The sequence below is a fragment of the Bison bison genome, unplaced genomic scaffold, assembly GCF_000754665.1.
Source record: "Bison bison bison isolate TAMUID 2011002044 unplaced genomic scaffold, Bison_UMD1.0 scf7180017864352, whole genome shotgun sequence".
Classification (NCBI taxonomy): Eukaryota; Metazoa; Chordata; class Mammalia; order Artiodactyla; family Bovidae; genus Bison; species Bison bison.
Window position 1 is genome coordinate 5239877 of NW_011494924.1, and position 13641 is coordinate 5253517.

Sequence of the window (13641 nt, forward strand, 5' to 3'; positions counted from 1 at the left end):
TGGGGTTTGAAGGTGCATGGAACCAGAAAATGACTGAGGAATGGAAAGGGCGTGGGCAGACGGGGGCCCTTTCCCAGGCCTGAGTGGCTGTGTGACCTTAATCTGCTGAAATTCCACTGTCTCCATTTTCAAGTTTACAGAATGAAAGAAGGTCTCCTGTATAGAGCCACTGGGAGGCTAATGGGTGTGTCCTGTGTAAATTGTCCAACACAGCGCCTATACATAGTAACATACACAACAAATGTTCATTCCTATTTATCTTCCCCTTTCCTAGGCCTTTCAGATTCTTCGCTATTAACCAACTCTCAGGTGCCTGCAACATGTTTCTAGAAAGCATAGAACTCTCTAAGGTTCGCATGTGTCTTTTCTTTATATTTATTTGTATTTATTTACTAATTTGGCTGTACCAGCTCTTAGCTGCTGAGTGTAGGATGTAGTTCCCTGACCAGGGATCAAACCCAGGCCCCCTGCATTGGGAGTGAGGAGTCTAGCCACTGGACCACCAGGGAAGTCCTACCCCTGTGTCTGAGCTCCCATCTCCTGATTGCATTGTGGGAACTCTCTAGGGGCACGGTCTTGCCACCCTGATTTCTGTCCTCCACCTCAGAGCAGCTCTCCGTGACATGTGATCCACAGGAAGATGTCGTGGTCTGTGTGCTGGTTGGAAAAGCATTTCCAGACATGAAGGTAGAATGAGAAGGAGAATAAGGTTTATTAGAGCAGGAGATGCTATTAGAACAGTGGGTGGGCTCGAGGGCAAGCCAACTCCTTTTGTAGGCTAGCAGCCAATCTTCGTAGCCTCAAGAGGGAAAATTCCTACTGGAAGGGTGGCATTAGGGTGATTGCTTAGGATGCTATAGGGTGGGCAACGGGATGGGTATGGGGTCAGGGGACTGGCCAGTTTAGATCAGGAGGCCTATGGTAACAGTTGCTCTGGGGCTTGGTTTATTCCAGAAATGGTCCTCCTGTGACCTCGGTATAAGGCTCCACGGAGGAGAGGTGGGAGCTTCTCTGGGGTGGCACAGAGATTGTACTTGTCTCACCCCCGGCAAGAAGACCCACCCGTACCCCTACCCCGAGGACAGAGACCTAGGCAGCAAGCAGGTGTATCTGGTTGGCCGAGCTTCCTTCTCATCATTCCTGTCTACAGTTTCTGCTGTTGGCTCAGCAGTGTGGCAGTGGGAAGGAGGGAGTCATTCTGGAGGGTTTTTGGTTTGGGACTCTGCCTCTCTCAGTTCTAGATTTTTCCCCTCTTTTCTCTCCAGGCACTTGCTTTAGCTGCTGACCAAGCTTTCTTTCATCAGGCGAGTACACATTTTGCAATTTGCCTTCCCTTGTCTTGACAATGGATGTGATTTGTATATGGCCCCATCGCATAATGTCCCTATTTTTGGCAGCTCTCTAATCCGGAGGTAGAGTTGGAGAGCAGGAAGCTGCAAGCCCGTCTCTGACCCAGAAACCACTCCTCATTTCTGTAGCAGCTACCTTCCCCCGTGATCTCTTCCTGACTTGTGGGCATGGAGGAGGAAAGAAAGGTCTGTTGGGATGGTAATCTGTGAGGTATCATATGGGCTTGTTAAACTTTATGAGGCTTCCCAGGTGGCACTGGTGGTAAAGAACCCGCCTGCCAATGCAGGAGACTTAAGACACCTGAGTTCGATCCTTGGGTTGGGAAGATCCCCTGGAAGAGGAAATGGCAACCCAGTCCATAAGGAGCCCCCACATTACATGGCTCTTTGCGATCTGGAATCTGAACTTATTTTGATGTTTTCTTTGTGTATACGATTTAAAAAAAAAAAAAAAACAATGTTGAACTGTTAAACAAAAGTTGATGCCGGCTTTTAAAAATAAGATTGGAGGGAGAGGCTGGCTTCAAGTCACAGTGACGTTTAAGGCACATCCTCCTCACCCTGCTTTAGGCCCTGGTGCATCCAGTTTCAGAGGCTGTTACCGGGTGGGGGGTGATCTCATCGAGCAAACATTTATTGAGCACTTGCTTATGCCAGGCAAGGCGCTGGGAACTGGGAACAATAAACCAAGCACGGCCACAGCCCTGAGCAAGCTGGCACTGTCGGAGGAAAGGACACATAAGTAATTACAGTAAGACGGTGATTATCAACAAGTGTTACAGGAGCCTCAAGCACTGGATGCCAGTGTTGGCTAAAGAAGCGCCCCCGAAGCCTCCCAGACTTTCACTTTTTTGGGAGACTTCAAGGATGCTGAGAAGCTTGCCAGGTGAGATGTGTGGGTAGCCATGTCGGCAGAGAGCTCAGTGCCATCAAGGAAAGCGGGGGAGTGTGCCAAGCCTTTCAGAGTACTGCAATTTCTCATGACCGGAGCACGTGGGGGGCTTAGAGAAAGATGGAAGCACAGGGATGGGCAAAGGGCACTCTTTATGGAAACCCAAGAGCTATTTGGGGCTTCCCATGTAGCTCAGTTGGTAAAGAATATGCCTGCAATGCTGGAAACCTGGGTTTGATTCCTGGGTTGGGAAGATCCCGTGGAGAAGGAAATGGCAACCCACTCCAGTACACTTGCTTGGAGAATCCCATGGACAGAGGAGCCTGGCAGGCTACAGTCCATAGCGTCGCAAGAGTGGTATACATCTTAGTGCTATCTTTCTTTCTTAAGAACTATTTTGTTTTCACATAAAAATGCTTTCTTAAATATAACTTCATTAGGATGCCAAACCAACTTACACCCTGGAAGAAAGCCATCGACAAAACCTTTCAATCATAAATACAAAGAAGACATCCAGATAGATTCCTGGTCCAGATTTGTGAGCCACTCCTCTGTTTCAGTGTTAATTGACTAGATCACTCAAGAGGGATGGTCTTGTGCATCCTTCTTCCTTCTAGATCAGTTCAGTGCTCACTGCAAGAGCCCAGGTTTCGAGCAGCCTTTTTGGCCCCTGGCACTTCTGCTATTAGCTGCTGTGGCCTCCAGCTGTTTTGGTCCCCTGAGGATAAGAAGCATCCACACTCGAGATTTGATACTTCTTGTTATTAACAAACAGAAACATAAAGCCTGCACCTCAGCCTCTCCTGGTACCTGAGAGGTGCAGGAACAGATCTCAGAAGGTTTTTCCCTCTGGGTACCAAATCCTTAATTAGGGGCTCATCCCAACATGCTGCTCAGCTCTTGTATGCTCGTGTACAGCATGTGCAAGAGATGTAGTGCATGAAAAAGAGAAAACCACTTTAATTTAGGTGACTCCACTTCTTGTATCGCTCTAGCTTTGTGTCAGGTACTATTCTAAGCAGTTTATGCATATTATCTTGTTTAATCCTCTGAATAACCCATTGAAGTAGGTAGTGTCATAGCTTCCACTTAAAGATGTGGACATTGAGATCTAGAGAGAGGGACCAACTTGCTCATGTTTGCACAGCCAGTAGGTGGCAGAGCCTGGATTTGAACCGGGGCAGCCTGGTTCCAAGAATCCATGCTGTTGAATCTTTGTGTGGTTTGTTGTTGTTGTTTAGTCGCTAAGTCGTATCTGATTTTTTTTTTTTTTTGGCCCCATGGAATGTAGCCCTGCCAGGCTCCTCTGCCCATGGGATGTCCCAGGCAAGAATACTGGAGTGGATTGCCATTTCCTCCTCCAGGGGATCTTCCTGACCCAGGGATCGAACCCATATCTCCTGCATTGGCAGGTGGATGCTTCACCACTGAGCCACCAGGGAAGCCCTCTGTGTGATTAGTTAGTTAGTTCAATCGCTCAGTCGTGTCCGACTCTTTGCGACCCCATGAATCACAGCACGCCAGGCTTCCCTGTCCATCACCAACTCCCGGAGTTCACTCAGACTCACGTCCATCGAGTCAGTGATGCCATCCAGCCATCTCATCCTCTGTCGTCCCCTTCTCCTCCTGCCCCCAATCCCTCCCAGCATCAGAGTCTTTTCCAATAAGTCAACTCTTCGCACGAGGTAGCCAAAGTACTGGAGTTTCAGCTTAGTATCATTCCTTCCAAAGAAATCCCAGGGCTGATCTCCTTCAGAATGGACTGGTTGGATCTCCTTGCAGTCCAAGTAACTCTCAAGAGTCTTCCCCAACACCACAGTTCAAAAGCATCAATTCTTCGGCACTCAGCTTTCTTCACAGTCCAACTCTAACATCCATACATGACCACTGGAAAAACCATAGCCTTTACTAGACAGACCTTTGTTGGCAAAGTAATGTCTCTGCTTTTCAATATGTTATCTAAGTTGGTCATAACTTTTCTTCCAGCACCAAAACTCCCTCTTCCTTTAGAGATGGATGCTATGCAGTGATTGGTTCTTGGAATATTCCTTCCCCTGTGAATCAGCTTGTCCTGAGTTGATGCCACAGCTAACATGCTCATTGCCCACCCTTTCTCTCCACTTCTTACTTTCTACATTGACCCCCTGGGGCAAGAACACCAAGTTCTGTCTTCACCACCATCCTCTGCCCTTCAGCTGTTGCCTTGCACCCCAAAGGGACTGATTAATTTGTAAATGCATGTCTAGCTCCCAGAGCAGCTGATGCTCTTCCGCTTTTGTAGCCAAGGCAGCACCCCTGTCGCCCAGAGGTGCCCCTTGTGGCCAGCAGAGGAGGACCATGACCTTGGTTTTGCAGGCTCTTGACCCTGGACCATTAACACAGTGTCCGCCTTCCCATCTCCTGTCTTCACTTCACAGAGCAAGTTCTAACTCAGACCTACCCTCACCATTTCTGTTTTTTGAATGAGAAAAAAAAATTCCAATCCTCATCAGTTTTTTTGTACAAGGTCTTTAAAGAGCAAATAGAAAGAGATTCATAGCCCACATATATTTTCCTTCTCTGAGTAGTGTTTATTTAAATGCAGATATCCTGGTTTCCCTTGTAGAGTTGCGAGCAATACCTTTCAATTTAAATGTTAATAGGAGTGTAAACTTCAAAATCAGAAGTTTTCCACAAGGGAGAACTGTGTCTTCTGGTTGTGTTTGATGGTTCTCCTGGCCATTCTTCCTCCACCACCCTCATCATCCACCCCTCCTCCCCGCACCTTGGCCCACTCTTTCTCACTGTGCCATCAGCGTTCTTTTTCTAAAAAGATTAGAACTCACCTTTGTCATTTTGAACATTAGACTCTCAAACATTAGGATCGTGGAAGACAGATATTAGACTCAAACCCAACAGGTGTCATGGGAAGATTTTTCTTTATCTCAGCCTTTCCCTACAGAGTCCCGCTCAACGTTCCAAATTCTTTCTAAGGGGATTATTCTTTGTCCGTCGCTGCATAGCATTTTTCCAAGGCTTCAGATGGATGAGTTTGGTTTTCTGCTTCCCCTTCCCTCTCCTCTTCTTTCTACAAAAAAGCAGGAAGAGATGGGGAAAGAAATAACAGTTGGCCCTTGAACAACACAGGTTTGAACTCTGTGGATCTGCTTATTTGCAGGTATTTTGAAAGGCTACCCACTCCAGTATTCTGGCCTGGAGAAGTCCATGGACTGTATAGTCCATGGGATTGCAAAGAGTCAGACACAACTGAGCGACTTTCACTTCACTTTTGCTTTCAAGAGTACATGCAACATAGTACAAGATGAGTGGTTGACTGAATCCCTGGATGTAGAACCGACTATCTTCTGTAAGTGTACAGACAGCTGACTACAAGTTGTAAGTGGATTTTCCACTGTGTGGAGGGCTGGCACCTCTTAACCCCCTCATCATTCAATGGTTAACTGTGCAAGCTGTGTAAATTCCCAGGTGCAAAGTACTGCTGTGGGCACAGTGAACAATCACAAAGAATTAAAAAAGGCAATTTCTCACTCCTAAAGAAATAAAATTAACACATAGGATAACACAGATGGGATGGAATGGGGCCATCTATATGTGAGTCATTTCATAGGCAGAGTGGCCTTTGGGATTTTCTCAAATACAAATAAAAAGCAACAAAGATTTCAAGATAATGAAAATAATATCGAATGCCTTAAATACAAATATGGTGGCTATAATAACCTTTGTAATTAAGATCCAAATTTTGTGTGAGAATGTGACATCTGGCTCCATCTTCTTTTATTTATTTTCTTTTTCCTTCATTTCCTTGTGCTGTGTGCATTTGTAAGACTCCTAAATATTTTGGAACAAGATCGGACTCTTACTCCATAAGTTAGAATTGATTTTATACTATAAATTTCAATGATTTTGATTCCTTTATTATAAGGTGTTATTTTTGTTTCAGAGAATCCTTTTCCATAGTCTCTTGTTCTTATGTCATGGAAGCAAGCTTTGTTTCTTCTCTTGTCTCTTGGGGATATTTATATTGATTTAAAATTTTATTTTAAAAATTTAATATAATTTTTAAAGGTTATTTTCCATTTATAGTTATTATGAAATATTGACTGTATTCTTCTTGTTGTAAATACAGCATATCCTTGAGCTTCTCTACACCCCGTAGTTTGTTTCCCCACCCTCAGCCCTGCATTCCCGCTCCTATCCCCCCACTGCTAGGCGCTAGTTAATTCCGTATATCTGAGTCTGTTTCTTTTTGTTATATTCACTAGTTTGTTGTATTTTTCAGATTCCACTTACAAGTGATATACAGTATTTGTTGTTCTCTTTCTGGCTTGTTTCACTTGGACCATAATGCCCTCCAGGTCCATCCGTATTGCTGCAGATGGCAAACTTGTGTTATTTTCTATGGGCTACTGAATAGTATTTCATTGTGTGTGTGTGTGTGTGTGTGTGTGTGTGTATGTATACACACACGCATATGTATATCACATTTTCTTTATTCGTTCATCTGTTGATGGACACTTAGGTTGCATCCATATCTTGGCAATTGTAAACAATGCTGCTATGAGCCTTGTGCATGTATCTTTTCAAATTTAGTGTTTTTGTTTTTTTGGATATATACCCAGGAGTGGAATTGCTGGGTCATAGGGTAATTCTATTTTTTGGTTTTTTTTTTTTTAGAAAACTCCATGCTGTTTTGTACAGTGGCTGTACCAATTTACATTCATTCCCACCAACAGTGTACAAGGACTCACTTTTCTGTATATCCTCACCAACATTTGTTATTTGTGGTCTTTTGATCATGGCCATTCTGACAGGTGTGATATGGTATCTCCTTGTGATTTTGATTTATATTTCCAATAATAATCTTTAATTTCTCCTCCCTGCCAGTTTGCTTCTTCAAGTTCTTTTTCTTCCAGCTTATAGATTTTCTTCATATTTGGGGCTGCCTGAAAGCCCTGAGTAGGCAGTGGGCTTGTCAGTGGGAAGCTTCACTGTAGATAGTTGGAGAGACTGCTTATGCCTCCCTGCCTCCCGCCACATACAAAAATAGTAATGTGTCTCGATATTTTCTCGTGTGCTGGTCATCACCAGAAGGGTCTCTCCCAGCTTCCAGGCTACAGGGCAAAGGCGCAGCAGTCTGCTTCTGGGAACCAGGCAGAAGAGGCCTGGGGTCTCAAGGGTGAGCATTCAACATTCTGTAGGTGCACAGACACTTGCCCTGTGCGCAATGACCCTCAGTTGTGCTGACCAGCTGTCACCCGAGCTTATCGACTCCCAGTCCTAAGTACTCCCTCTCCACCCTGGGGGTGGGGGAAAGGGGTTATTCCTCAGAGGTGTGGAGTGGCCAAGGGGAGCTAGGGTTCTCATTCCATCCCAAACAACTTGTTCGAAATCCTTGTTTTAATCTCCCTCCCCTCTGCTTGACTTCCTGATGCATAGTGATGAATGCCAACTCCTGAGCCTTTGGAGGGGTTGGCAGGATGCCTTTCGGCTTCCCCCCACCCTCTGCTGGCTCTGGTCTTGGCTTGTTAGGTCTGTTGAGAAGTTATACTGCCCCTCAGTTTTGCAGCTTCCAGTCTTCTGTTGTTGCCATCTTCTTTTCTGGTTTCCCCTTCCATGTGAATTTCTGTCTTTTAAAAAAAAATCTTGTAACTCTAATCCTGGCTTTATTTGGGAGGAAAAATGCTAGTTACACTTTTTCCATCTGTGATGATGATCCTGTAGGTCTTTAATTAGATTATTAATTTTATTTTCCCACACAACTCAGTAACCCAACTCATTCCTTTTTAGTTCACTGGTTTGAGACTGTTGATCAATAAATTATTTAACTTCTCTAAATCCTGTAAAATAGGAATATTTCTTGTCCAGCCTACCTTTAAGTTGTTGCTGCAGCTGCCCTGAGTTACCATGTGGGTCTGAGGGCAGAATAAACAGCTGTACGTATGTGGCTCCAGCAAAATCAGGCTCACCGGCTGATGGTGAATATCCTTTCGGCTCAGTGAAAATGCTCAGGCCTGACCTCTGGTTTTCATCCTTCTTTCTAGAACAACAACTTAGCCTGACCCTCAGTTTTTGTGGTTGACAAAGCCTTTGGGAGACAGCGGAGTGCACATAGTCTGTGTTGGAGGCACAGCCCTCCCTGACCTGGGAACACAGACACTATTGTCTGTCTCAGGGCTTTTGGAAGAGGAATTATTCTCTCCATTGCTGTTTCTGCCTTTTACTCTGTTTTCTCCTAAGTGAAGCACTTGGCTTTCCTCCTCCTTTCCATCTTGTCATGATTTGCATTTCCATTTTCCTGCCCACCCCTCTTCCCCATCCGCATCCCAAGTACACATAGCTCACAGGGACCCGTTATCCATTCAGTCCCCCAGGTGGTACCTTTGCTCCCCTGGGTCTGCGTAGCCCAGGGGCCAGTACCCACCAAGTGCGGCAGGAAGGGGCTCTGTCCCTTCTAGTGCCACTAGAGAGTCTTCCTAGAAATTCTAGGAGAGTCTTCCTAGAAACCACCCTGTTACTGAAAAGGAAGCCAGTGGTTTCACAGGGGCATAGAAGGGAAATTTCCTGAGCTGTTTAAGGGGATATAAATAAATCTCCTTAAGACTAAAAATACCCTGGCCTCTCATCTCCCATTCCCATCACCTCCTTGCCCTTGACTGCAGTGGAGAGTGGATGAGCCCCCCCGTGGCAGAGAGTATCCCATGGCCAGGAATCAGTCCCAGTGGAGTCGAGAGGGGACCTTTTTCTACCAAGGAGGCAGCCCAGAGCTGGCTGCCTGGAGTCTGTTGTAGTGACAAAGGAAGAAGGGGCGAAAGGACTGAGGGTCGTGGCCATGGGGAGATGGAGGAGCCCGGGTGACCACGGGCAGTTGAAAGAGAAAGGGATGCCGCCCAGCTGGCAGGAAGGTCCTCCCTTCTTTCCAGCCAGCCGTGGGTGCCTGAGCACGGCAGAAAGCCTGGCACACATTTGAGCGCTGGATCTAACGCGTCCTCAACAAAGTTCCTTCTGGTGTGTTTAGTGATCTGAGCATCAGTGCAGCCTGATAATTAGGCCTCCTTGGCAGCGCACGGCAGTGACTGTAACAGGTGTGACTGCTCTCTGGCTGGGCTGGCACTCCGGGGTTAGCAGGGGTAGGAAGGACCCAGGAGAACTCAGTAGAGCAGGAACCTGCTCGTGGCTCTCTGTGAACGTCCGCCTCTGTGGCAGGGCCCTGTCAGGCCCCCTTCATCACGGGGAGGCTCACCTGCTGTTCTCCTCCCCACCCCCCAGCCAACTTCCTCCCCGGGGGTTGAGGAGGGCGTTGCCAGGGTCTGATCTTCAGTATCAGGACCAGGGGCATGGACCCCAGCCAGCTCTGGAGGTGGGAGAGGGGCAGGAGGTCTCAAGCCCGACTGTGCCCGGAATCCTCTGTTTACTGTGCCGGAGACTGGAGTGCGAGAGAGGCACAGGGGTGCTCCCCACAGAAACCTGGGTGTCTGTTTCCCCGGGGATGAGAAGAGACCATCAGTGCTTGCTTGGATGGGGGGACTCATGTAGTTTGGTGTCCAGTCCCCCCTTCCCCACCTCCTCATTCTCCTTCCCTTCCTTCAAGAGAAGGGAATGCCCATGGGGTCTCCAGCTACTGTGCAGTCCCCATCCCCAGGGTAGAGGCCAGATAAACGGCTCCTGTGTGGAGCCTCATTGGGGGTGTTACTCAGAAGGAAGAAAGCCAGATGATTCCAGAGAAGGAGTGTGCAGCGGGTGGGGGGGGTGCGGGGCGCAGATACACCAGAGGGCTGGAGCTGGGAGGAAGCTTAGCAAGATGCTGAGTGAGGCTGACAGAGACATATCAGCAGCTCTGCCGTCTCCCTTCTGCTAAAAATTCCACCTTCCCAGACCTAAATAGAAGGAAATACAAAAAAAAAAAAAGAGTGGATACATGTAAACACATAGCTGATTCACTTTGCCTACAGCAGAAACTAACACAGCATTCACGTGCTAAGTCTCTTCACTCAGGTCAAACTCTTTTCGACCCTGTGGACTATAGCCTTCCAGGCTCCTCTTTCCATAGGATTCTCCAGGCAAGAATACTGGAGTGGGTTTCCATGCCCTCCTCAGGGGATCTTCCCAAGCCAGGGATCAAACCCATGGCTCATGTCTCCTACCTTGGCAGATGGGTTCTTTACCACTGAGCCATCAGGGAAGCCCTGTAAAGCAGTAATACCCCAATAAAAACTAATTAAAAAAAAATCACCTTTCCAGACAGCCCTCCTCCCCCTGCATGCCGGGCTTTGTCTGATGGGTTGGCAGAGCATGGACAGAGAAGGGCCTGATCAGGAAAGCTGAGGGGGCCTCTTCAGGGTTCAACCTGAGAGCAGGAAGCATGGTTCCCACCCTGCAACCACACATGCGGGGGAAGCTGAGCCCCCCCGGAGTCAGGCTGGAGGATGAGGAACGTCATACAGCTTCCTCTTCATCCCTGACCTCCTGAGAGACCAGCAAACCCTGCATGGGAGGGATAGAGCCCTTGACAAATGCCAAGACCCAGCCCAGCTCTAAGGGCCCATTTGTCTGGTTCTCACTTCCCTGAAGGGTGAGTGATGCTGGGTTAGGACCTGGGAGCCGCAAAGATCTGGGTTTGATGCCGTGTCCTCCACTCTCTGTAGGCTTTCCGTGGGTTGCTCCATTTTCCAGATAGGGATAAAGAGAATAGCTGTCTTAGAAGGTTGGGAGAGATGCTTGGGAAGATCAGTGCTGCACCCAGCACAAAGGAGGGAATGCAGAGGAAGTGGCAGCTATTATGGTGGTGATCCCTCCTTCCGCGTGTGGACCGGCTGTCCTAGCTGTGTTTGTACTTGAGGATATGGTTACTGGGGTTTCCCAGCTGGCTCAGGGGTAAAGAATCTGCCTGCAATGCAGGAGACTCAGGTTCAATCCCAGGATCATCCAGATGATCCCCTGGAGAAGGGAACGGCTACCCACTCCAGTATTCTTGCCTGGAGAATCCCTGGACAGAAGAGCCTGGTGGGCTATACAGTCCATGGGGTCACACAGAGTCGGACATGACTGAGCAACTAAACAACACATACGGTTGCCATCAGGGGCTCTGTCCTCTGCAAAGGAAGCTCGGTTGTGCCAACCTGTCTGCAAAGGACCCCTGTGGTGCCCTACCCCCTCCCCCCCGCCCAGGGTTGGGGTGCACCAGACCGTGAGTTCCAGGCTCTGATGCTAACTGGTACTCACCTGTTTCCCCACAGACCTGCGCAGGATGACAGCAGGCTTCATGGGCATGGCGGTGGCCATCATCCTCTTTGGCTGGATCATCGGCGTGCTGGGCTGCTGCTGGGACCGAGGCCTTATGCAGTATGTGGCCGGGCTGCTCTTCCTCATGGGAGGTAAGGCTCGGGGGCGGCGGGCTGGGAGGTCCCTGTTACTGGCATTCTGAAAGAACAGCTGGTGGATGTGCGGATGGAGACCCGGACTCCATTGGGAAGACTCCCCTGTCCTTCACTCATTCCAGCAGTGTGTTTTGAGTTCCTCTCAGCCGCTCACCACTGCTGGTCCTTGCCCTTTGGGGTCTCCCACCTGGTGTGCGAGAGACGGTGGTGATAGCATTGAAACAGGTGTCAGATATGGAGCAAGTGTGAACCCAGGAGGTACTTGGATATTTTAAGCATGTAGTGTGTACACGGTATATACCATGGGGCGGGAGGCAACTGCTGTCTGGACGGTTTCCTCTTCAGAAGCCTACCTCCACCCTTGATTCCTGGGTCCTACGGCTGCTGCTCCCATTTCCAACGAGGCTCTAAAGCTGGTGGGACAAGGCTAAACCTTCTGTTACATGTCTCTTTCACCCTCTGTCACTGGCATGGCCACAGGACCAGTCCAGCCCTTTGATGGGTGGCCCATAAGCAGAGCTGTGTAGCTGTGAGGGAACAGGTTCTTATCCGTGGAAAGTAAAAGCTCATTCACAGTCTGCACAGCCTCTTTTCTCCTTGAAGAGTTCAAGTGTGCTTTTTGGTCTCCTGGTTTGAACCTCAATCCAAAGCGAAAGCTAATCATGAGTGTGCCCTTCACAGGGCATTCCTTGGAGAGAGGTGGATGGGCAAATTGCATGGAGTTAGGAAGAAGGGGAATTGGGCCTGTGCAGAAGGAATTGAAAATGTATACAGGGAAATGTGTAAGGGCAGGAGGAGAAGGGGACGACAGAGGATGAGATGGTTGGATGGCATCGCCAACTCAACGGACGTGAGTTTGAGCAAGCTCCAGGAGATGGTGAAGGACAGGGAAACCGGGCGTGCTGCAGTCCATGGGGTCTCAGAGAGTCGGACACGACTGAGCAACTGAACAACAGCAATAATGAGTCCCATGCACTGAAGCCAGCGTTAGTTAGATGGCAGACACCACATGAACCGCCTGACTTGGGATCTCTGATCAGGTCCCAGAGGTGGGAAGGGGCGTGGTGTCCTGCTGGAGATTGGAGTTGGCTGTCCTGCATGGACAGAGAGATCTGGGGGCTAGTGAGCTGTGGGTTGGTAGAGAAGGAGAATTGTTGGGTTCAACGTGGCACTGGACTGTTTATTCTTATCCTCCTGAAGAACAGATGTCCCAAATCTCAAATTCTCTGTCACCAGAGTCAGCCATCCCCGCCCTGCACCACCTCCCCTTTGAGTCCCAACCGGACTGAGGCAGAGGCCAGGGGAGGGAGAGGCATGGGCAGCTCCCTCCTCCTTCCTTCCATCCCCCACTGAGACAGGACACCCCCCCCCTCAAAAAAAAACAAAAAAAACCCAGCCCTACCACCTTTCCTGCGCCCCGGAGTCCTCCTCACTGAAGCAAGGGTCACACATGGCCTGGGATGTCTGTGCTTGGTTTTAGCATCGCGGAATCGTTTTCGTTTCCACCTTCCAGTCAAAAATCTTCCGTGGACCCCGAAATGTGAAAAGATCAAAGCGGAGTGGCTCTGTTTGTAGCGCGTGTTCTCTCTAAGGCTCTTGTGGTTGTACAAAGACAGACTCCAGTAAAACGAGGCTTTTCGAAGGCTCTAGAGAGGCCTCCCAGGAATCCGAGAAAAGCTGAGCAAACAGGCCTCGGGCAGAGCAGGAATCCGGAGCCGGGGGAGCTGATGCTCTTTCATCTCCGCTCTTCTCAGGTGCTCCCACCTCCCTCACGCTGCTCCCTCCCCCATCCCTCCAGACCAGCCCTCCTCACATCCCACAGAGCGCTGAACCTTCCAGCTCTGACAGTTTCTAGACAGAGACAGTGTGGACCGCGCTGATCTTTGCAGGTTGGCCACACACCATACCCCAGGACACTCCCTACTCACCTGAGACCTGGGTGGGAACTCTCTCCCAGAAGAGGGTGGGGGACAGGAGGGTGCCTGGGGCCCTGCCCCTCCCACCCCCCATTTGCTTGAGCACCACC

General features: G+C 48.9%; 1 protein-coding gene across 1 annotated transcript in view; it reads left to right on the plus strand.

The window, feature by feature from the left end:
• The window catches only part of TMEM178B (transmembrane protein 178B), a 408156-nt gene that overhangs the window by 358302 nt on the left and 36213 nt on the right, over positions 1-13641 (plus strand). Inside the window, exon 4 of the mRNA XM_010855025.1 lies at positions 11475-11612. Within this exon, the coding sequence (XP_010853327.1) occupies positions 11475-11612 (138 nt within the window). The remainder of the gene's footprint in view (positions 1-11474; positions 11613-13641) is intronic.